Source organism: Orycteropus afer, unplaced genomic scaffold, assembly GCF_000298275.1.
Source record: "Orycteropus afer afer isolate SDZICR_OR568_19922 unplaced genomic scaffold, OryAfe1.0 scaffold00035, whole genome shotgun sequence".
Lineage (NCBI taxonomy): Eukaryota > Metazoa > Chordata > Mammalia > Tubulidentata > Orycteropodidae > Orycteropus > Orycteropus afer.
The window spans coordinates 1,514,017-1,539,911 of record NW_006921622.1 but is presented as its reverse complement, the minus strand read 5'-3'; the positions used below and the strand labels follow the sequence as shown (position 1 = coordinate 1,539,911).

Genomic DNA, 25,895 nt, shown 5'->3' with positions numbered 1-25,895 from the left:
GAGTGAAATAATCTCTCATCCTGTCAAAAAGGCGATACCTTCAGACCAGCATTTAATTGCATTGGCAAAGTAACTTTGGGAAGGTGGCAGTAATTCTGGCTGCATTATTCTTGGTTTGTGGCTAAATTGAGATCATCATTTTCTCCTGGTTTCACTAACTTTCTTTATTGCTCTTCAGACTAATCGGATGAATGCAGTGCAAGAAAGCTTAGTGGTGGCTGGAGGTTATGCAGAGGGAATGCATTAGGTCTTTGGGGCCGTGGCTTAGTTATTTGTACAGTTGCCCTCCACACACTTGCTGATCTGATGAGAGATCAGGTTAGATGACGTCCAGCAACTCAGCTGGCATAGGCTGGTGGTTTTCTTTGTGATCATTTGCAAAAAAGTAAATACCATCCAATTGCACAAATATGTGTCATTGACTATTATTGAGTGCCATTGAGTCAGTTCTGACTTACAGTGACCCCATGTGACAGAATAGAACTGCCCTGTAGGGTTTTCTAGACTGTAATTTTTATGGGAGCAGATCACCAGGTTTTTCTCCTGAGGAGCCACTGGGTGGATTCCTACCGTCAGCCTTTTGGTTACGAGGCAAGCAGTTAACTGTTGCACCACTACACACCCAAAAATGTGCTTCTGCAGCCAAATTGTACATGTCAACCTCTTAGCATTCATAATGCTGTCCGAGAGTGCAGTTTCGGGAGGTAGTTCCCGATTGCCTTATTAATCTCATTGAGTCACCACAACTATCCCCTTCAGTACCTAATCCAGCTCATGGTCACCTTCCATCTGGACTGCTGCCCCCATCTTATCTTAGTTCAAAGTGCCTAGTTCTTCATAGCACCTTCCAATAAAAGCATTTCCCGTCTTTTTTACCAAGCCTTCCCTCAAAAAGAAGCCAGGTCAGAGATACACGAGACATTTCATAAAACTGAAAATTATGACTCAGAACTCTAGAGAACAGTGTTCTTGTCCTCTTTGAGCTTATTTCCACCGGGGCTTATAAATTGGAGTTGTTGGAACTGCTGTATGCTTAAATATTTTAGAGGCATGTTTCGAGTTTTATATACACCTTTGTAGTGGTTTTATGCAAAGGTTCTGCTGCCCATTTCAGAGATAAGGCTTGAACAGCACCAGGTCATCTGATTAGTCTTGGTATCAGAGTATACATGAACCAAAACTCATAGCCAATAACAAGTGTTTGTAGAAAAACTTAATCTACAGATGAGATAGAAGAATTACAGTCTACTAAAAGCCTTTTTGCTACCAGTTTAGAGTTAGTGCTTTTGCAGTAAAGATGCCTTTGGCTTCTTGGAAGGAAGGTTGGGCAATCTACTTCCATGGTGATATCGCCTCGGAAACCCGAGGAGGGGTCGCTATGAGTCAGGTCTGACTCAACGCGCATAACAACAACAACAACATACAAGTATATGCTCTAGGGAAAGAGGAAGCTCCCGGGTCCCTGGTCATTTATTGTAACCTTTGATCTTGACACTAGTATTCATATCATGCTATTGAGTTGTTTTTTCATATTTCTATATAACAACAGTGCATTGATCTGTTGCTAATCTGATGTAATCTGCGTGTGTCAATCAAAGTGCATCACTCCAGAGGCCAATATCAGAAACTATCTAGGTTGAAGATTTCATCACTTAAGCCTCAAATTATTGTGATGTAGTGCAATGTTGCACCAGCCGCTCTGCAGAAGGAAGATGAGGCAATCCGCTTCTGTAAAGATCTACAGCCTTGGAAACCCATGGGGTTCGCTATGAGTCAGAATCCACACCATGGCAGTGAGTTTGTTGCAGTGAGTGAAATGTTGAAAGGCCAACTGGTATGGATTCAATTGTGCTCCCCCTCCCCAAAAAACGTGTTGTAAATTCTATGCCCTTGGTCATAATCCCATTTGGGGATGGGTTGTCTTTGTTATGCTAATGAGACAGGATTCGTTACAGGGTTTGTCTTAAATCAGTTTCTTTTGAGATGTAAAAGAGATTGTGCAACCATGTGAAGGAAGCAGAGATGGGTGAACAGAGATGCCAAGCCACGTGAAGATCACCCAGGAGCAGAAATTCAGAGACATGGATGTTCCCTCACAGCTGACAGAGAAAGGCTTCCCCTAGAGCCAGTGTCCTGAATTCAGACTTCTAGCCTCCTAAACTGTGAGAAAATAAACTTCTGTTTGTTGAAACCACCCACTTGTGGTATTTCTGTTATAACAGCACTAAGACAACAGCTCTTCAGATTATTTAAACAGCTTGATGAATGTCTCATCACTCAGAGAGGGGTCTGGGTTTGCTCTCTTTCTTCTGGTGATGATATCAGGAAAGAAAAAGAAAGGAAACTATAGCACTTGCTGGACATTATATGACAGTTAAAAGTGTATGTGTTTATCATATCCACTTATAACCTGTTTATGGCCCAGAATTTCTCATTTGCCCTTTATTATTTCCCACTTCCCTCATCATCATCACCCATTTGGTACAAATACTGCCAAGCAGTTGTCTCATCTTACAAGAAGAAACACTTCCACTTGTACTTTTGGGTGAGTTACTACCTAAGAAAAAAACTTACAACAAATTAATGAGACATAAATGTGAATTACATAATCATGTTGGAGTTCATTGAAAGATCAACAGCAAAAATGTGCTGCTGGCATTCCTTCCTCAAAGTGAGATTTCTGTATTCACGCTCAGCAATTTTGTTTCCCTAGCTGTGCCACCAAACATAGCAGAACTGAAGAACTTGGAAGTGCTTAACTTTTTTAATAACCAAATTGAGGAGCTACCTACGCAGATCAGCAGCCTCCAAAAACTTAAACACCTGAACCTTGGGTGAGTATTGTGGGACAGGAAACTAAGAGAGCTAGAGATTGAAAGGGAGGAGGGAGCTTATGAGTATGTGGGCAATGGATGGCCTTTACATCATTGCATAGCCCTCAACCATCGAATCGATTTCAATTCATAATGGCCCCTATTGGGTTTCCGAGGCTGTAACTCTTGAGGGAAGTAGATTGTGCCTCATCTTCCTCCTGCAGAGCAGCTGATGGGTTTGAACCACCAGCCTTCTAGTTAGCAGCCAAATACCTTACCTGCTACTCGACCAAAGCTCCTTAGATCATTGCATAGAAGGAGCTAATTTCTAATTTCTGCTTGTGCTTTAGATATTAGGAAAAGCTTTATTGTTTTAATATATCCTTTCATTAGCCTGCATAGTACATATTATTTTGAGAGCTAATTGAGAAGTTAATTGTTGGCACAATTAGAAAGTTCTTTTTACTGTATTTTGTTTCCAATAAAATTTTATTTCAGTTATATTGACCAAGAAGGGACTTAACTTGTATAGCATTACTGTCTATAGGGGTGTCTGTTGAGGCTAGTTATTATAATATGGTTGATTTTTTTTGCACTGTATTACAAATTACAAATTATTTCCAAAGCATCTTCATTAATTCTAGCAATCCTTTTATGTAGTAACGGGGTTATAATCCTCTGCCTTTCTTTATACAAAGGTGAAGAGAGGAATGTTGATTCAGCTGAGTTTGCAGAGCCAAGGAGCAGTGAATGATATAATTCCTTGTCTTTGTATATTGTTTTACAGTTTTCAAAGTCATTTTGCCAGCATCTGACCCTCTTTACAATTGTGAGGTAGGGAGGGCAGACATTAGGGCTTCCATTTTATAGAGAGGAAGCCAAGCCATTTCTGAGAGGTTAAGTGCCGTGGAGCTCATAGCCTCTCAAGTTAGTGCTGAGTGGAGGAGAGAATCACACTTCCTTGGCTCTGTGTGTTTTCTGCATCATATACCACAAATGCCACTGGCAACTTTGATTTGAGCTTTGAATTTCATCTTCATTGTTGTAGCTATTAGTTCAAACTGTAACATGTAAAGCAATATAGTCACTAAATTATGTTGTTGTTGTTGTTGTTATGTGCCGTCGATTCGGCCCCGACTCATAGCGACCCCTCCTTGGGTTTCCGAGGCAGTATCACTACGGAAGTAGGATTGCCCAACCTTCCTTCCGAGGAGTGGCTGGTGGGTTTGAACTGCCAGCCTTCTGGTTAGCAGTCAAGTGCTTTAGCCACTGTGCTGCCAGAGCTCCTTCACTAAATTATAGCCATTTAAAGTTCTAGTTAAGTTAGTGATTTACATGGAGTGGCAATAAAAGCTGGCCAGGTATTTATCAATTTCATATGAAGCAATATGAAAAAAATATTTCATTCATGGAATGACTATTAGTTCATTCTTCCAATAAGGAGTTTGGTTGGACACTTTCTTGTGAGATTCACTCCTGGTTGACAATCTTTTTTAAGATCCGTAAGCATTCTTCTTCCTAATGTCTAAGGGAAGTAGAGTTTAAAGGCGGGGGAAACATCATTTTAGATCAGATGGATTTTTTTGCCCCTGTAGGTTTGGAGACTATGTGTCCATCTGGCAGAGCAAAGGAAGAAAGGATCCCATACTGATACTTGTGTTTTGAAGGTTATTAAGTCCTGATGCTTAATTTGTATGTAAGAAAGAAACCAAAGCTGCATGTATTTATTATTTTCTGTTAATTTGTTCATGTATTTATTAAGAGTGTTATATGTATAATATACAGTTTATATATTTATAATATAAATATATAATTTATAGTTCATTTAAAAAGCATATGAGCAAATTAAAAAAATAATAGACATACATGTACATATATGTATATAACTTCTTTAATATAAATATTAATTTTCTTAGTTATATAGGAATATTTTTATGTGTGTGTAAGGCATTCTAGTGGAGCAACAATGAAGTGCTTGGCTGCTAACAAAAGATTAGGGTTCCAGTGCGCCCAGCAGCTCTGCGGGAGAAAGGCCCGGCAATCTGCTCCTGTAAAGATGCTTAGCTTGTTGTTGTTAGGTACTGTTGAGTTGGCTGGCTCCAACTCATAGCGACCCTGTGTACAACCAAATGAAACACTGCCCAGTCCTGTGCCAGCCTCACGATCCCTGCTATACCTGAGCCCATCACAGCGGCCACTGTGTCAGTGTATCTCAGTGAAGGCCTTTGCCTTTTTTGATAACCCTCCCCTTTACCAAGTATGATATCCTTTTCCAGGGAATGTTCCTGTCTGTCAACATAACCAAAATAAGTGAGATGAAGTCTGGCCATTATCGCTTCCAAGGAGCATTCCACCTGCACTTCTTCCAGGACAGATTTGTTTGTTTTTCTGTCAGTCCATGGTCCTTTCAGTATTCGTCACCAACACCACAACTCAAAAACATCAACTCTTGTTTGGCCTTCCTTATTGATTGTCCAGCTGTCGCATGCATATGAGGCTATTGAAAATACTGTGGCTTGGGTTAGCGCACCTCAGTCTTCCAACAGACATTTTTGTTCTTCAGCACTTTAAAGAGATCTTTTGCAGCAGATTGGCTCAGTGTAGTATGTCATCTGATGTCTTGACTGCTGCTTCCATTGGTGTTGATTGTGGAACCAAGTAATGTGAAATCTTTGGCAACTTCAATCTTTATTTATCACAATGCTGCTTATTGGTCCAGTTGTGAGGATTTTCATTTTCTTTATGTTGACATGTAATCCATACTGCAGAGTGTAGTCTTTAATCTTCATCAGTAAGTGCTTCAAGTCATCTTCACTTTCAGGAAACAAAGTTGTGTTGTCCGTGTATCGCAAATTGTTAAAGAATCTGCCTCCAATCCTGATGCCACGCTCTTTTTCATATAATCTAGCCTCTCAGATTATTTGCTCAGCCTATAAAAATTACATCCAAGAAAACCCTATGGGCAATTCTATTCTGTCACATGAGGTTGCTGTGAGTCACAGTTGGCTGAACAGTATTAAAAATAAACAACCTAATTATAGCAACAATGTATTTATAATGCTAGAACAGTACCTGGCACTTATAATAAGCAATATATAAGTATTAACTGTTATTATCATCCTCATTGTTTTACTTTGTTTATTTGATGAAAGAAATGCCTAGTTATATCAGGGACCCTGCTGTGTTGAGCATGCAAAAGTAAAACACAGAGTGTCTGCCCCTAAGGAGTTCCAATCATGGAGTGGGTTGCAGGGTGTTGTGAGGCAGCAGAACAGTACAGGTGGGTTCCTGATGTGATGGAGATCATAGGATAGCTGTAGGAGCAGGAAGGCAAGAAATACCTAAGTCTTCAGTAGGGCTTGTTGTTGTTGTTGTTATGTGCCATCGAGTTGGACCTAGCTCATGGCAGCCCCTCCTTGGGTTTCCGAGGTGATATCACTACAGAAGTAGATTACCCAACTTTCCTTCCGAGGAGTGGCTGGTAGGTTTGAACTACCAGCCTTCTGGTTAGTGGTCAAGTGCCTTGGGCACTACACTACCAGAGCTTCTACAGCAGGACTTGGAGCCACTCATTTCCACCCTAGATATATTACATCGGAATCTACATTTTAACAAGAATCCCAATGATTCTTATACACTCCCAGATCACCTGGGGATCTTGTTAAATTGTGGATTCTGATTCAGTGTACCTGGAGTGGAAATCCATATTTTCAGCAGAGGATCAAACTGGACTGAACCAGGTTGAAGCCCTCATCAAAAGTTCTGATGAAGAATCCTGTGAGTCAAATAAAGGAGATCTGATTTTGACCGTTGAAGAATTTGCACAGTAGAGTAATGAGTTTAAGAAAAGGTCAGAGTTTTGTTTAAAAGATGAGTGTGGAGGAGAGTTTGGAGGGAGTACAACCAGAGGTCAGGGCAGCCAGTGAGGGTGCTAGAGTATACATCTCAAAGAACATAATCAATGTCATTAAATGATAATTGTAGAAATCCTTGAATTGGTGAGTATTTTGCTATATATATTCTCAACAACACCAATAAAATAAATAAGATTATACATAGAAAGAGATAGGTGGGTTTCAATAGAAGATGCTTCCTTCCTTGAATGGCATAAAGAATTGTACATGCACAACCTTGTTTAAGGCAAGTTAAGACTCCTTAGAATCCAAAGCACACAAAACCCACTGCCATCGACTCTATTCCAACTCATAATGACCCCATTGGGTTTCCAAGGCGTAAGTCTTTACGTAAGTAAATTGCTCATCTTCCTCACACAGAGCAGCTGGTGGATTTGAACTGCCAACCTTATGGTTAGCAGCCAAATGCCTTAGGCACTGTACCAGCAGAGCTCCTTAGAATCCAAAGCAGCAGCATAAAAATACACATGTAGGAGATCATAAAGCCTAGCAGTAATGCCACATGTATCCATTATCCAAACACTCAGCACATGCAACCAGAACCATCTTCGACCTAGTGAGATGCTAGAGCTCATATCATAAGCATTTAGAAGTTTTCCTGAAGCGCACGGTATTGAGAGTTTACAGATTTGAAATTGAAACTTTTGTTCTTTGCCAAGTGGGTGAGTCGATCACTGTGGAGGCAAGAAAAATGACTGACTATAGCCAAGAAGGTTTTGTTGAAGTGAAAGTAGCCTAAGAGGAATTCCAGGGGAAAAAAAAAAAAAAAACTCCAAAAGGAAAGTGTTAGTACAGGCCTTCTCATGGCTTTTGAAGAAGAGAAGAAGATAAAGTGCTGAGTGGCCGTAGACTATCTAGTTTTAAAAATTTCTCCATCATAGGTATGCGTTTTCCCATTTCTTTTAGGCATGTGGGCAGCATTCATATGCAAACAAAATAATTGATATTATTTGGCACAGTTGAGCGGTAAGCAGCTTTATCTTTAAAGATCTAAAATGACAGATTAAACTGATGGGTGCAGATAGAAAACTAAATAGTGTTCTGGTCATCCAAATATTATTTTCTCCTAAGGTAAACTTAGGAATTCTGATAGCATAGTGCCTAAGGCACTTGACTGCTAACCAGAAGGCTGGTGGTTCAAACCCACCAGCTACTCCTTGGAAGGAAGGTTGGGCAATCTACTTCCGTAGTGATACCAACATGGAAACCCAAGGAGGGGCCGCTATGAGTCAGGTCTGAATCTACGGCACATAACAACAACAACAAGGTAAACTTGCTTGTTTGGGGTCGAGTCAAAATCTCTATCAAACCTCTTGAAAACTAATTGCCGTTAGAGCCATTGCTTCTGGAGGACCCTGCTATGAACCACAAATTAAGTTAAGTGCTTCAGATGTTTTCTCTGTCATCTTCACAGCAGTTCTGCAGTGAAGGTGCTGTTGTTCTGAGGAAGTTGGGCCTCAGAGAGGCGGGATAACTTTCCCAAGGTCACGTAGCTGAGAGGTGCTGGAGTTGGACTTCTAACCTAGCTATTTCAGATTTTAGAACTCTGTTCTTTTACCCCAACTATAACCCATCATGTTGTTGTTTTTATGTACTGTTGAGTCAGCCCCGACTCATAGTAATCCCTCCTTGGGTTGTCATGGTGGTGTCAATATGGAAGTAGATTACCCAATCTTCCTTCTGAGGAGTGGCTGGTGGGTTTGAACCGTGAGCCTTCTGCTTAGCAGTCAAGTGCCTTAGGCACTATGCTACTAGAGCTCCTGTAACCCCTCATGGAAACTTCTAGCATTCTCAGGAGGAGACTCTGAGAAGTCCCACACACGTAGATGATTGTTAACACCTGGCTTTGTGGGGCCACCAGCACATCACACCCTTCATTCTGTGGAGAGAGATGCTGCCGGATCACTATGGGCTGGTGTCTGGAGAGATAGCCGACTCTGAAGTTCCTTGCATGTTTTGTAGCTGGGGTTATCAGTAGCCCCCCTGCGAGACCTTCCGAAGCCTCTGTTGATGTGTTCTTGTGTGCCATCGATTGCTGCTTATATCTCTTATCTCTTCCCCATGTGACAGAGTGGAATTGCTGCACAGGGTTTCCTAGGCTGTAATCTTTATGCCAACAGATTGCCAGGTCTTTTCTCTCTCAGAGCCTTTTTGGTTAGCAGTTGAACATTTAACCATTAGAGGCCTCCCCTCTGCCCACTCTTTCTGCTGCCAACTTTAGGTGGGTTTTTGTGTGTTCTTCACAGGTTGGATGCATTGGTAAATGAAGCGAAGATAAAGTAAACCTCCAATTTGGGCAAATTCTTGCCACCAGGAGGTGGAAAGTCTCAAGGCTTGCTCTAGGCCACAAATTTGACGGGGACTCTGTCCTTAGGTGAGAAGCCCTCTAAGGAAGTCTAACAACCATGGATTACCTAACTTTTACATTTCATAAGTATTTTTCTGTGTTTGGAGAAAAAGCACTTTGACTTGCTGATAATTTTTAACAATGGCTAAGTTAGAGCGATATGCAAGGAAAGAAGCCCCTGATGTATGCGTCTGTCCTTTTCTTACTCTCTCTAATTTTTCTTTCAGTTTACTCAGAATTCATGTCTTGGAACCCACAAGTGTAGGGTAGTCAGGTCTTAGTGAGGTACTTGGCTGTCTTTGGCATCCTGTTGCCATCGTCAGTCGAGTCAGCCATCCTTGTTATTCCACCTCGTTGAGCCTGTTTCTTCCTCTCATCATTATAGACCTAATTATAAGCTTTAATCTGTCTATATTGCAAAATAGTTTTAGTGAGCCAAGTGAAATACTTGACATAAATGCACGTCACAAATTGTGAATTTGTAGAAAATAATCTTTTGGTGTTACCGTCACAGTAAATGGGAGGTTTCTTTGCCAAGCATAAAATACGCCTAGGACTTTTGTAGCCCGTCAAAGGTGGAAATCCACTTTCTTCCATTGTTTTCCTCCTTTGCTGTTAGCTATTTCTTATGAGGCCTGTTGGGTAGTTGTGATGTGGATGGCGTCTAACATGGGGAAGGATTGATGAATAGAATTATTTTAGTGTCATACTTCTTTTCGCCTTTCAGTATCGGTCAATCTGTATTAAAGTTTGTGGTTTTCTTTTCTTTTTTTTTTTTTAGTCAGTTTCTCAGTATCCTCAAAGGGAACTATATTAAGAAAAATAAGAGTCTTGAAGAAAATAATAAATGACAGGAGAAAACAAAATTTCTCTTGGATTTCGTTTGTGATAATAATTAAATGCTGGTAGTTGCAGAATTAAAAAAGTGATTATTTTCTTTCTGTTGGGAGGAATACATGAAAGAAAAGACAGGACCCCAGAAATTACAAAGCTTAGTATGTATATTTTGAGGTATTATCATCACTGTGTTGATGTTTTTTTCTAGGACAGGCATTTTGTGATAACTTAAGTTTCTATGTAAAACAGTGACTAAGCTTTTTCTTTGGAGTAAATGACTAAGAAATTTTCTAATGTTTGAACTGAATGTTTGAATGTTTAATGTTGAATTAGGTTTTGAAGTAAAATTATTATGCTGATTAAAATAGCAGAAATTTCTTATAGAACATTGACACTTCTTTGAGCTTTCAGCCTCTTATATGTGTTGCTTAGGCCTGTGATACAGAGGTGATCTAAGTATTGTGTATAAACATAGGTTTTGAGTGTGACGTCTTGGATTTTCTTTTTCCCCAACCACAGCATGAATAGGTTAAACACTTTGCCTCGAGGATTTGGCTCTCTACCAGCTCTTGAGGTCCTTGACTTGACTTACAACAACTTGAATGAAAATTCTCTTCCAGGAAACTTCTTCTACCTTAGTAAGAAACTTTTAATTCTATAAATCTCCTTAAAATGGTACTTTGTGTTCTCAAAGTAAAATTTATTTGCCGGGGCCCAAACTCCAAGAGAAATTATTGGATATATGTATTTTTTTTTTTCTCACAGACTCCTTTTGAATATTTCTTCATAGCTCAGCAGTATATATGTTTGATAGATAGTTATCTGACACCATTGGGCTGAAGTGGACCTAGCAATATCGTATTAACTTTGTAATAGAGATTATGTACCTAAATGAGGTCAAGCCTCACATTTAGCTAAGAAATTTAAGGTTCTTTTCAAGAGTGTGCCAAAGAATTACTTCTGTCTGTGTTGCTATTAACTTTTTGTAGGACATTTGTCCAAAGATATTCTAGTCAATTATTTATAAAAACATACCCATTAATAAAATGCTAGCCAAACTTTTAAATTTTTCAGCCAGAATTCTTGTTTTGTCTTTTTTTTTTTAAACAAAAAACACAATTCTTATTGAAATAGTTTTGCCCAGTGTATGACCATACATTAAGAAATTGTTAGTAGCAAATGAATATGCTTTCTCCTTTCATATGTGAACAAATTTCATGCTGAAGATGCTCTTAAAAATTAGGTGAAACTGATTTTTTGGGAACACATTTTCCAGAAGGATTTAAGAAAATGTTGCTTCCCTTAACTAACTGTTCTAGTTCTCCAAATAGTGACATCGATGACATTCTGAGATTCTGAATTTTCTGAACCAGTCTCTGTGATTTCAGTTTCTCACTTATATACACTGTCTCCCCCAGGCTGTCTCAAGCTTATGAGACCAGTTCTACCCACTCTAAAATTTTTTCTTGGACCACATACCCTGATTTCTGGTTGAGGAAATTGTTTTTGTTACATATATCAACATAAAGTTGTGTCAGATTTAAAATATTGCAATGTAATTAGACACCTGAAAACAAACTATATAGAAAACATTTAATTATATCCCTCCTTTTTGGTTGATGATGAGAAGATGCTGTAGGACCTTGCCTTCAGTAGTTTGGGTTCTTGTTATCATTGTGTAATGTTGTGAACAAAATTTCTGCTTAGTGAGATTCTGCTTAAGTTATAGTTTAGTCTATTAACTCCCTGTTATTGTAGGTCCTTTGTTTTCATTTATTTTTGTAGTGGAAACTATGAAAACCAACAATGGCAGTTAGTAGGATAGGAAATGGTGAGCTGGGATTATGCTTCTGTCACTGGAAAGCTTTGCTTGGTTTTTATCTTTTTAGTCTAGTTTTGTGTACATTAAGCAGCCCTTTTGTGCTAGAAATTGATACAAGTGAAAGTGATTTCCTTTGTTTTATTTTGAATGCAAATGGAGAAATAAATGTGAATTGGAAATAACAGAGAAAAGTAACCATGTTTTCTGAAAGCATATGGAAACTCTGTGCCAAGAAATGCTGGTGCCCGCAGTTGTTAATTGTGTCAGTCCTTTTGGATATGGATGTTTTCCTGAACACACCAGCCATACAATAAGCCAGTAAATCTAAGTTTGACCTGCTTGTTATTATTGTGAGCCCTAGGTATGTCACAGGCTTTTCACCAAGGCAGGGTTATTAATCAAAGCTGACTCCCTCGTATTGATCAGACCTCAAATGCTTGGGTTCCATGCCACTTTGTTTATATATTGCTGTTTAATTTGCAGCCACCTTGCGTGCACTCTATCTAAGTGACAACGATTTTGAAATCCTGCCACCAGATATTGGGAAGCTCACAAAGTTGCAGATAGTAAGTAATTTATCTAAATTCTTAGAAAATCAATTCACTCTTACAGCTCTTGTAGGAGTAGAATCAAGTCAATTTGAGAAGGAGTAAGGTTTGTTTTGCAGGAGTAAACCGCTGCTCCTGATACTGTTTCTGTTTATCTACAGACACTTGTAAATAAATTGCAAGGATTGGGCCTTAAAAGAAGAGAGGGCATGGATGAGGAAAGAGTTTTCTGTCAAGCGTCTCTTTATGTGAAAATTGTTTTGACAACTCCTTGTTTTCTTGTATTTAGCTCAGCCTTAGGGATAATGACCTGATCTCACTGCCTAAGGAAACTGGGGAGCTTACTCAGCTTAAGGAGCTCCACATTCAGGGAAATCGCCTGACCGTTCTGCCTCCAGAACTAGGTAAGGTTGCTGATGAATGATCTTGGTTTTGGGTTTAATTAATAATATTTAACCAAATGTAGCAATTCTAACAGCCCTGTCTGTTGACACATACCCTCTACCTAGATACTCGATTCTCATCATTTCTAGTACCATTTGTCATTGACTAGAGTTCAGTTCTTAGGGGTTTGACCCGTCCTGAGGCTTTGCTCAGCAGCTACAGCATCCAGTCTCTCAGAAGCTGCTTGCTGATACAGAATGGCCTGCCTGAGCTCCCTGCATGGTGTAGTGGAGAAAGTGTGGGAATAGTAGTTAGGGTCTGACCTATGTTTCTTCATTTACTAGCTGGGTGATGCTGATTCAGCTCTCTGGATCCTGTCTGTCTTACCTAGTGTAAATAAGTTTTATCAAACTTTTTATTTTCGATCTCTTCAGAGCTTTTATCAAATAGTTAAAGTATTTGTTACAGCTATTTAAAAGTACATTTTCCACTCATGAATTTGACTTTTCTTCTAATGCCATCTCCAGTGGGAATTGTTAATGGGTTCTAGCTGAAATTCCTTATAAGCAACATGATGATGAAGAGATAGAAGTTGACAAGGATTTCATTTTACTTGGATCCACAATCAATGCCCGTGGAAGTAGCAGCCAAGAAATCAAGCAATGGGCAAAAGACTTCTTGAAAGAGTTAAAGAACAAAGATGTCACTTTGAGGATTAAGGTGTGCTTGACCCAAGCCATGGACTTTCAGTTGCTTTATATGCATGGGAAAGCTGGACAATGAATAAGGAAGACCAAAGGAGAATAGATGTATTTGGATAATGGTGTTGGTAAAGAATATCAAATATACCGTGGACTGCCTGAAGAACAAACAAATCTGTCTTGGAAGTAATACAGCTGGAATGCTCCTTGGAAGCGACGATAGTGAAACTTCATCTCACGTACTTCGGACATGTTATGAGGGAAGACCAGTCCCTGGAGAAGGACATCATGCTTGGTAAAGTAGAGAGTCAGCAGAAAAGAGGAATCAACAAGATGGATTGACATAGTGGGAGCAATAATGGTCTTAAACATAGCAACAATTGTGAAGATGGCATTGGACCAGGCAGTGTTTTGCTCTGTTGTACATAGGATCACTATGAGTTGGAACCAATTCACTGACACCTAACAGCAACAACAACCCTATGACAGAGTGCCTGGTGGTGCAAATGGTTAGTGTACTTGTTGGCTAAATGAAGTTTCAGGGTTTGAGTAAGCCCAGTACTTTGGAAGAAAGGTGTGGCAATCTGTCTTGTTTTTGCGCAAATAGCATGTGTTTTATACCTTTTTTTCTTATTTTGCAAACTATGCAACCCCCTCATATGCTAGTTTCCTGTGTGTACTATGTGCATTATATGTGTGAACATATTATGTGGGTGCATTATATGCTGTATATGTGTGTGTGTGTATGTGTGTGTGTGTGTGTATATATATATATATATATATATATATATATACATATATATATATATATATATATATATATATATATACACATATATACATATATATATATGGTACTTCTAAAACATGAGCCACTGAAAACCCTGTGGAGTGCAATTCTACTTTGACACACGTGGGGTCTCCATTAACTGGAATCTCCTCCATGACAACTGGTAACTGGTACCCCCCATGGCATTTTAACTTGGAAATAACTTCCAAACTAGTTGTTTTATTAATGAGATTTTGTTGCCCTTCTAGAAAATTATCATGAGTTCACTTTTCTCTTCTCATACAAACTTTGTATTCTCCATTCCTTTGAACTGCACTCAACTGTATCGTTTTCTCAAACTGCCATTCTTGTTTCCAATAATTTTGAAGAACACATTTAACCCAGTGTTCTTAGAGGAAGCAGTTGGTCAAATGACTGTGATCATTTTAAAGAGACCAGAAAGTAACACACAAGCCTGTGTATTTTAATATTTGTTCACTGTTGTATCCTCAGTGCCTAGCACATGTCAGGTTTGTGGTTGCTGCCAGGGAATGTTTACTGAGTGAGTTAATGAAACAAGGACCCAAATAGCCAGGTGTTAGGAAGGTTATGAGCTGGCGGAGTTCATCTAGAGCTGTGCTCTGTAGTATGGAGGCCACTAGCCACATGCGGCTCTTCAAATTTAAAGGAATGAAAAATAAATAGAATTAAAAATTCAGTTACTTAGTTGCACCTGTGCTCAGTAGCCACACGTGGCTAGTGATTACCCTATGGGAAAGCACGGATATAAAACATTTCTGTCAGCACAGTAAGTTCTGTTGGATAGCTCTAATGTAAAGGGAAAACATTTATAAGCGTAATAAATGTAAAGTTAAACACACACAGACACTTTTTCCATCTCTTGTAGATCCTTTGTAGAAGGGTTGAAGGAACTTGCCCTGATTTTAAGGGCTCAGGAGTAACTCAACACTTTGTTTATTGAGTTAAAAGCAATGGCATCTTGCATTGGGAGAAGGAGAAGTGTTTTTGCAAAAGTTGTTATGGCAAAAACAACTTGTCGGAGAAAGACTTTGTCAGTGATTACTAATATAGGTGTGCATCAGTAATAACTGGTTAGCTTTTTCAAAATGCAAATAACCTGCTTCCTTTCCCAAACTATTGAATCAAAATCTCCATGTGGAAAAGTCTCTCACTCACTCATTCACTGCTGTCAAGTTGGATCCGACTCATAGCGACCCCTCCTTGGCTTCCGACGTGGTATCACTACGGAAGTAGATTGCCCAACCTTCCTTCTAAGGTGTGGAAAAGTAATTCTTGTGTAACTTGATAAAGCTCATGAGGTGATTATGACATGCTCTGTGAGTTGGTATGATTAGTAGAAAGGGAAAAAATGTATATTTTGATGTTTGTTTTTATTTCACTTGCAAGCAGTGAGGCAACATAGAACATTAAATTATTATTTTTATCAGATAATCTCTTAGAAAAATACACAATTAAACCTAATATTAAAACACCTAATATAAATACCTAAGTATTTACATTTAAAAAAATCTTATTCATTGCCTGTCGTATTTAGACAGGAGTTCTGTGTCATATTTGTATAATATCTCTATTATGCTCTCTAATAAAAAATTATGCATATTTTTATTTGTATATTTTCATATACATTATATATGAATACATTAAAAAAAAATATATATATATATATATATGTATGTTATATAAAAGGCATTTGACTGCTAACCAGAAGGCTAGAAGGTAGTTCAAACCTACCAGCCACTCCTTGGAAGGAAGATTGGGCAATCTACTTCCATAGTGATACCATCTCAGAAACCCAAGGAGGGGTTGCTGTGAGTCGGATCTGAGTCCACGGCAGTGAGTGAGTGTGTGTGTATACACAAACACACACACACACAAATATATAATTTGTCTCTTCTGATACTGTTTCTTGTTTGCAGACACTCACATCTATATTTATTTATTTATTTATTCAGGAGTAGACGTGAGCAGAAAGTCTGTAAATCACTTTATATTTGGTCATATGTATGAAAAACCTATACTCAACCTCTGGCTGGTGGCAGTTTTCCCTAATTGCAGGCAAACATTTAGCTGGAAATAAGTGATCAAACCCTAGGAGGTTCTGTTTTAAACCTAAACTCAAGGTGAAGACAAACACACTGACTCCTCACTTTTTGACTGTCTCATTATCCAACATTTTACATTTAGGACAGTGACAGAAAATCTACTATCTGACTATTTTCCACATTAATGAAATGTTAATGTTAATAAAGGCAAAGCTGTGAGGTGAGGGTAACACTGGCTGTAGTGGTTAAGGTCATGTGTCATCTTGGTCAGGCCATGGTTCTGAGTAGTTTGGCAGTTGTGTGCAGTTATGTAATGACATAATCATCCTCCGTTTTCTGATCTGACCTGGTCATCTTCTATTTTCACGTAATTCCAATTATTGCATAATGACCTGGTCTTTGGAACCTCACCATGTCAATAAATGAGGGGTAGGTATATATCATTTATTTTTGAACACGGATTTTTTTTTAAGTCAGGAATAACATAATAAATAATGATATAATAATTGTCTTAGTAATGTTGTTGTTATGTGCCGTGGAGTCGGACCCGACTCATAGCAACCCCTCCTTGGGTTGCCAAGGCAGTATCACTACGGAAGTAGATTGCCCAACCTTCCTTCCTAGGAGTGGCTGGTGGGTTTGAACCGCCAGCCTTCTGGTTAGCAGTTAAGTGCCTTAGGCACTATGCTATGAGAGCTCCTAGTTTTAGTAATAGCAAATGTTTATTAAAAAGGAGCCCTGGGGGCACAATGACTTAGTGTTTGTCTGCTAATTGAAAGGTTGGTGGTTTGAACGCTTAATGAGAAAAAAGACATGACAGTCTGTTCCTGTAAAGATTATAGCCTAGGAAACTGTATGGGGCAGTTCTACCCTGTACTGTAGCATTGCTATGAGTCAGAATTGACTTGATGGCAAACAGTTAACAGCAACATGCTTATTAAGTCCTGGTGTGCCAAGGAATTATGATAAGTGCTTTACCTATAAAATTTCCTATAATTGTCTTAAGAATAGTCAGAGGAATCTTTAGAGATGAGGACACTGAAGGAGTTGGTAACATGTTAAAGGGGGCACAGCTGGTAAATCTTAGAGGTAAGCTTTGAACCCAGACAGTCTAGCCTTTTGATCCGCCTTCCTAACTACTGTGGTATAATGCTCTCATCCATATTCCAGTAAAAGCAATACTAGAAATTGGGATTCCAAACTTGCACAAAACATAGCACCTCTTACCCCCCCCCCCACACACACACACTTTGCAAATGATGGCAGAAGGAGAGATGATTGAGAGTGGTGAGTTGCATGGGCAGTTTGTGAGCAAGAGGGCTATAATGTTGTTGTTTCGACCAGTGAGTCTATTCCAACTGATAAAACCAAAATATCAAACTCACTGCCATCGAGTCAGATCCGACTCATCCCAGCCCCTTCCTTGGGTTTCTGAGGCAGTATCACTACATAGGATGCTCTGGTTACATAGTGCCTAAGGCACTTGACTGCTAATCAGAAGGCTGGCAGTTCAAACCCACCAGCCACTCCTCGGAAGGGAGGTTGCGCAACCTACTCCTGTAGTGATACTGCCTCAGAAACCCAAGGAGGGGTCACTATGAGTCGGGTCTGACTCGACGGCACATAACAATAACAACATCACTACAGAAGTAGATTGCTCAATCTTTCTTCTGAGGAGTGGCTAGTAGGTTTGAACCACCAGCCTTTTTGGTTAGCAGTCAAATGCCTTAGGCATTATGCTACCAGAGCTCCCATTCCAACTGATAGTAACCCCATATGATAGAGTAGAACTACAGAGTTGCTAGGCTGTTTACAGAAGGAGACTGCCAAGTCTTTTTCCTAAGGAGCCACTTGGTGAGTTCCAAACACCAACCTTTCAGTTAGTGGCTAAACACTTAACCATTGTGCCACCAGGGCTCCTTAGGACTAGACTGATTCTGCAAAATGCAGCCAAGATGGTCTCTGGAACATGAATTGCCATTCCATTCCAAGCCCGTTGGGTTATCCCTGTGGTTCTTTCCCCTAGTGAACACCTAGTTACATTAGGAATGTTTTCTTTTGTTTGTATGTGTAGAGCATCCCAAAGGTGACCAACTGGAAGCTGCTTTTGACCGGTAAACAGTACTCAGTACTGATACACTTGGAGCTTATTATACCTGCTCCTCTAGCATTCACTGGCTGTAGATTTACTTCTGCGTGCATTTGAAAGTGTGGGTAATGATCTGTCCCTTGGATATTTATTTTTCACATACCAGAATAAGCAAGCTAAATGCTTTTGAGATTTCTTTTAAGGAGAAATTTGGATCTTACTAACTTGAAGTCCTCTTGGAGAGAGTATTTCAGCCAAGCAAGAGAATCCAGATGAGTTCTGACTTGCCAGGTCTGAGCACGTACAGGAACACCACAAAAGATAAGCAGGGCTCAGTTGGAGTTTTTATACATAATTGTACTACTTTCTTTTTGTTGTACATCCTAGAATACTTTACTTTATCTGTTATATCTAGTTCCTAAACAGTAAAGCACTTGCTTTCATGTTAGTCAGTATACCTCTAAAAAAAATTAAATGTATGTTGGGTCTGTCATTTTCCCTTTCATTTATTCATTTATTCAGAAATTTACCAAGTCACTACCTTAGGCCAGTTCTTTTCTCCAAGGAGCTCACGTTTCCAATAAAGTAAAATTAATTTATTTAAAAATTGTTTATTGAACGCCTCCATATTTTTTTGCTGGGGATACAAGAGTCAGAACACCCCTTTTGGAGATGACATTCTAGTGCGAGTGGACTATCAATCATATGTCCCCGTGGCCATCGTGTGGATTGCAGCTCATAGTGACCCTATAGGACAGAGTAGACCTGCTCTATAGCATTTCCAAGGCTGTGATCTTTACAGAAGCAGACTGCCAAGGTATGGCTGGTATATTTAAACTGCCCATCTTTCAGTTAGGAGCCTAGTGCTTTAACTGTTGTGCCACCAGGGCTCACAGTTGAATCTCAGGTGGTGGTAAAAGCTCTGGAGGAATAAAAGGCCTAAAAGAGAGAATGGGGCATGCCAGAGAATTGGGAGGGCTATTGGGCAATTTACTTCTGTAGTGATACTGCCTTGGCAACCCAAGGAGGGGTCGCTATGAGTCGGGTCCCACTCGACGACACACAACAAAAACATTTCTCTATTATACAGAGTGATAAGAGAAAGCCTCACTCACAAAGCAGTATCACTCAGCAGAGACCTAAAGGAGGGAGGGAGCTCTCCTGCTAGAAGGGTCAGCAAGTGCAAGGGTCCTAAGGAGGGCTTGTGTGTTGAGGTGCAGCAAGGGATCTAGTGTGGAACAGAGTGAGGGAGGGCAAGAGTTGTAAAAGATGAGTGTAGATAAGAAGTGGAGGCAAAATCACATGAGAACACTTAAGTATTTTGGTTTTTACTTTGAAAGAGATGTTGTGATAGGCTAAACAGTGGCCTCCCAAAGATGTCAACTTCCTAATAGCCAGAACCTGTGACTGTCTTAACTTGCATGGTAAAGGGATCTTTGCATATGTGATTAAGTTAAGGATCTTGAGATGGGAAGAGCATCCTGAATTACCCAGCTGGCACCAGTGTAAGCACAAGATTGCTTATAAGAGGGAGGCAGGAGAATTAAGAGCCAGTAGTAGGAGATACGATGAAGGAAGCAAGATGTTGGAGTAGTGCCTGGAAGAGGCCATGAGCCACAGAATGGGGGAGGCCTCCAGAAGCTAAAAAAAGGCAAGAAAAAAAAAAAATTCCCCCATGAAGTATCCAGAAAACATAGCTTCTGGCATCCTGATTTTAGCTCCATAAGACCCAATTTCAGACATCTGAGCTCTGGAACTGTAAGAATAAATTTGTGTTGTTGTCAGCCACAGCTTATGGGAATTCATTACAGCAGCAATGAGAAGCTAATACAGCTCAGAAGACATTGAAGGATTTTGAAAAAAGGCATTACATGATCTGACTTATTTTTCAAAAGGGCTCTTTGGCTGCTGTGTTGTATTGAGAAGAGCCTAAAGAGGCTAGGAGTTGAGTCAAGGGTAGAAGCAGAGAATCCAGTTAGGATACCATCATAAAAATACTGGTGAGAGATAATGGTGGTTTTATCTAGCATGGGAGTGGTACATATAATGATCAGATTCTAGAACTGTTTCAAAGATAGATCTAACAAGAATTGGTGAGGGTTTAGGTGAGGGGATGAGGTGGTAAAGGTTGACTGTGAGGTTTTGGTCCTGAGCCACTGGAAGGTTGGGGAAGATTATGGGAAGACTGGAGAAGAGGAGTCAATTATAAGTTGAGTTTTGCATATTCAAGTGGAGATGTCAAGAAAGCAATTGGATATTTGAGTCTGGAGTTCAGAAGAGAGGTCTGGGCTGCAGATAGAATTTTGAGGATGTTCAGCATAAATTTAGTGTCACAGATTAGATGAGATTCTTTGGATATGACTGTAGAAGCCACAATATTGAACCCAAAACACTGCCATTCCTAAACAATGAAGCCACAAGGGTCAGAAACATGCAGGGTAAGATGGGCATTCAAGCAAATGTCTGTGGCTAGATCAGGGACTATGGCTCCCCCCACCCCCGGTTGGTCCCACAGTAATTTGTCAGTGCTAATGCCTGTATGTAGTTCAGACCCATTGTAGTAGGTATGTATACTTTTGCTTCATATGGAAAATGATTTCTCTTAATTGAAGCTCCTCCCTTTCCCCTGACATCTGTAGTTAACTTCGCCAGAGAAGGAGGGTAAAATATACATGACTGAAATCTCTGCTGATCATGGCCAAATCCAGAAATCTCTTCTTGGGCAAAAATTTCAGCCCATATCCAGTCTTTCTTTATAAAAAGCAAACAACTTATCTAACTGAAGTTTCATCTACTTTTCTTTTCCATATGTATTATTTTTCTGGAAGAATTAATTTTACTGAAGTAGATATAAGGCCTATATTGGTAGGAGATGAGGGAAAGGCAGATACTTTGACCAACCCTCAGAATAAACAGCCCCGGCATAAGCAACCTAAAGGTGATTTCAGAGCTGGTGGCTGCAGGTTGTACCTGCTGGTCATGTGAAGTGTTCTCTTCTACTTTTGCATTTTCTCACTTGCAGGAAATTGATTAACTGAAGGCAGGGTTGTCTTATGAGCTGAACATTTCAGTACTACGTTTTTGCATGGTTCTCTTGCCTAAATGCCCCTTGGTTTCCTTTTTTATTTTTTTTAATTGTGATTGGGTGAAGGTTTATAGGGCAAATGAGTTTTCTATTCAGCAATTCCTCCACATTTTGTTTCATGTCATTGATCACAGTTCCTACAGTACAACATCACTCATCATACCTCCTCCCTGTGTTTTTCCCTTTCTCCTCCTTTCCTATCCCTTCTGCTTAATGCTGCCCTTTTTATCACAAATTGTTGATTGTTCAAAGGTGTGTGTACCTCTTTGGTGTCATTGTTCACCTTATAAACCTATCTATCATTTAGCTGAAAATTGAGCCATGGGTGTGAGTTCACTTCCAGGTTTGAAGAGTGTCTAAGGACCAGAGTCTCAGGGGTTCCACTACTCTCTATCTGAACCTGTTTTTAATGATTTTGAGTTTTGTTCCACATTTTATCCCACTCTATCCAGGACCCTTTTATGTAATTTCTTGCAAAGTGATTGGTAGTGGTAGCCAGGCACCATCTAGTTCTTCTGGTCTCTGGGTTGTGGAGGCTGGGATTTACATGTTCTGTTAGTCCTTTGGACTAATTATTTCCATTCATCTTTGATTTTCTTCACTCTCTTTTGCTCCAGACAGGGAGAGATCAGTAATTGCATCTTAGATGGCTATTCACAAACTTTTAAGACCCCAGTTGCTATACATCAAAGTAGGATATAGAACAGTGTCTTTGTGGACTGTGTTATGCCAATTGACCTTGACTTTTTATAACAGTAGTCTCATATAATATTTGTCCTTTTGTGAACGAGTAACTGTTTTTTGGCTGTAGACAGTCATGGGACCACTTCTCTTGCAATTGCCTTTGGAGAAGGAAATCACATTGGCCAGCTAGATATGCAACAAAACAAAGTGTTTTAGATGTTAGATTTTCTATATCAATCCATGTATCTTATGGGAGAGATAGAAGAAATGCTACAAATATCTAAAGTTGGAATGCAAGTTAACTTAGTGTCCTGCTTTATGTACTGGTAATTAATAGCAGTTTTTTAATTTTATTTTATTATTACAGTAAATATAAGAAGCATATGTATTCTTTCTATCACACTTTTGAAGGATGGACACAAATACTAGTCCCATTTAGTGAGTAGATGTCAATTGAGAATCTCACCCCCCACCCCTGGGATGGGGGAGTTGGATTCTCAACAGAATTAAGGAGGAATGGATACACCAGTCAAAAACCCTTTCTAGTACATTTCTTAATCCTTTTCTGTATGGTCATTGAGAAGCCAAGGAAAATACTTTATTTACTGAGGCAGACAAAAGGAAACAGAATTATCTTTCTTTTTGTTGTTCAATTAAGTCCCTGATTATAAGTGTCTAGTTCATTTTCTTTTGTATTATTATTACTTTGTCAGTTGATTCCCAGTTATCTTATCTAGAAGTTTAAGACATTTTAAAGATCTAAATAGTAGAATGTTGTTGTTGCTGTATGCCATGCAGTTGATTCTAACTCATAGTGACCCTCTAACTCAACTGCTATCGAGTTGGATCTGACTCATAGTGACCCCTCCTTTGGTTTCCGAGGCAATATCACTATGGAAGTAGATTGCCCAACCTACCTTGCGAGGAGTGACCTGAACTGCCAGCCTTCCAGTTAGCAATCAAATGCTTTCGGCACTGTGCCACCAGAGCTCCTTATTGTGACCCTATAGGATGCACTGTAAGTAATAGAATAGAGAGAGGTTATCTTGACTCTTAATCTTTAGGCTTGGGTTCCTAACTCACTATCCCAGTTGCTCTATGACTTTGGACAAGTTATTTTACCTTCTACATCTCATGTAAAATGAGCATAATAATAGCCCCCACCTGAGAGAGTTGTTATGAGGATTAGAAGGACTTGTTTTTATCAGGTGCCACTGAGTTGGCTTCAACTCATAACAGCCTTATGTATAACAGAACAAAATGTTTTCTGGTCCTGCTCTATCCTCACGGTCATTGCTATGTTTGAGCCTATTGTTGCAGCAATTGTGTCAATCCATCCCATTGGGGGTCTCCTCCTTTTTCACTAAAGCTCTCCTTTATCAAATAATCTACACAAAGAAATCTAGCCAATGTTAGGAGTAAGTACATCTCTTCAGTTAATATTAGGAACATACATGCACATATGTGTATATATCTATGTGTATACATATGCACACGCACATACACAAACACACACAGCCACCATAGTTGTTGTTTGCAGCAATCGAGTCAGCTCCAAATCATGGTGACTTTATATATAAGAGAATGAAAAGTTGCGCACATGGTAGATTAGTATTATTAAACTTTGATTTTAGAGGCTGGTTTCCTGAAACGTGAGTTCTTCTGAAACTGTTTAAACATAGAGGCCACTCCAACCCCACCCTTTTGGCAGAAAAAAAGCAGTTAGTCATTGAGCACCTGGAAAGAAGCAATGAGGGTAGATCCAAAGGCTAAGATCTCACCTCACACCCTGTCCTCTCTTGTGAAAGCTGAGAAGCATAGGTGGTATTAGAGAGAGAAGCCAGGGGAAAAGAAGTGGGCAGAAGAGGGTGAAGATCAGATGGAGTGACTCTAGTCAGTGTGGACAGAAGATCTAGCAAGAATGCCTTCAATCCTGACATAGTAATTTTAATGAAAAACTTTTTTTATTTTTAGAAATTATTTCCCAAGTGCTCAAATAATTTCTTTTAGAAGAATTCGGCGCAAGGCTAGTCCCTATTGAGGTGGAGTTTAAAGATTTGCCAAATGTACAAGTTTTCTAAACTACTATACCACACTATCATAATGTCTAACATCAACTTCTCCTCCCCTCAGTACCTTCCCTCCCATCTTAGAGCTCCTTATTTCATCATAACATCTCACAGAACTCACACACTGCCAAGGAAATGGCTCACAGAGAAGTAGAGGTGGGGAAGCTAGCAAGTCCCAAATTGGTGGATCAGGCATAGGTTTGGAGGATTCTCCTCACTCATGTGGTTGCAGAGGCTGGTGAACCCAAATCAGTAGGTCGGATGATTGGCTGCTGTCTCAAGTCCAGGGGTGAGATGATGAACCAAATACAGGATCCAGAGTAAGACAGGGCAACTTTGCTAGAACATTTATATATATAACCTATATATAACCTCAAGGAAACTAAGGTAATGACTTGAGTCACACCCTCCAGCAAGGTGGGACTCAAGATGCATCCCACCCTAAAACAAGTATAAAAACCAAACGCATTACCATTGAGTCAGTTCCCACTGACAGTGACCCCCCTCCACATTGGGTTTCCAAGGCTGTAAATCTTTTTGGAGGTAGATTGCATCATCATCTTCCTGTGAAGCAGCTGGTGGGTTCTAACCCTATGGTGCTTTCACCACAGCACCACCAGAGCTCCTTCTGAACAGGCATGGAGGCTAGAATTTATAATACATCACAAAGTACAGGACTATGGCTACAAGGGCCATATTAAGCAATTCGTACACTGCACCAAGTCATTAATCCTTTTTGTGATTTTTATATTGAGCCTGGAGAAAGTCAGCTGGTTATGCTATCTAAAAAGCTATGTGTTTAGCTTTTGCTTGGGCCATTATTTACTTGATTGTTTCATTCATTAATTTATTCATTCACTTCTCCCCCCCCCTTTGCTTTAGTCATGTTACACTGCCCTCCCCCTTAATGTATTTTGCCTTTCCCTTTACCCAAGTTAATACATATCTATTCTGTAGTTAGTGACTTACCCTCTCTTCCTCTCTCATCCCTGGTAACCATCAAAGAATGTTGCATTCTATGTATAAACCTTTTCTTGACTTTTAAAAATAGTGGCCTCCTACAATATACATTAAATATTCAATATACTAATTTACTTATTGACATCCTTTGTGTGACTGTTAACTTATCCCAAGGTTTTAAATACTTTGTAATCTTGCATTAACTAATTAAATTCAGTTCTTCACTCCCTGTTAAGATCTTAGACTTACCTCTTTGCAAGTGACAACTTTGTTTTCCATTTGCTTATTTTCTCATCATATTATGTTGCCCTTTATGAAGGTGCCTGTTTTATTGGAGATATTTTTCTTCTTGTAAAACTCATGGATAATCACTGTTCTGAAGTGATTGTTTTCATTTTTTAATATTACTGATGTGTGTATACACTTTAATCCTTTTCTCCTTTGTCTATGTGTTAGTAATTTATTTCATGTTTGAAATACACTGCATAAATCCATCTTTCTAAATCCTTATTTTGTTATAAATTAAAATTATTACAAATCAAGAGCGGGAAGCCTGACTATTCTGGAAATGGGGAAACTAGTTTAGCTGTCATGTCAGATCTTTTAACTCTGGTCTTTAAATGAGGCAGTGACAGTCACTGAGTAGCATCTCAAGAGTAATCAGACTCCAAGGATATATAATTTGTTGTTGTTGTTATGTGCCATCGAGTTGGACCCGACTCATAGCGACCCCTCCTTGGGTTTCCAAGGCAGTATCACTATGGAAGTAGATTGCCCCATCTTCCTTCC

At 39.5% G+C, this 25,895-nt stretch overlaps 1 protein-coding gene across 1 annotated transcript in view; it reads left to right on the top strand.

Annotated features, from left to right (window-relative positions):
• RSU1 (Ras suppressor protein 1) overlaps nucleotides 1-25,895 on the top strand; it is a 305,614-nt gene that overhangs the window by 84,408 nt on the left and 195,311 nt on the right. The window contains exons 3-6 of the mRNA XM_007936330.1: nucleotides 2,714-2,834; nucleotides 10,431-10,549; nucleotides 12,217-12,299; nucleotides 12,571-12,685. Coding sequence (XP_007934521.1) covers nucleotides 2,714-2,834; nucleotides 10,431-10,549; nucleotides 12,217-12,299; nucleotides 12,571-12,685 — 438 coding nt within the window. The remainder of the gene's footprint in view (nucleotides 1-2,713; nucleotides 2,835-10,430; nucleotides 10,550-12,216; nucleotides 12,300-12,570; nucleotides 12,686-25,895) is intronic.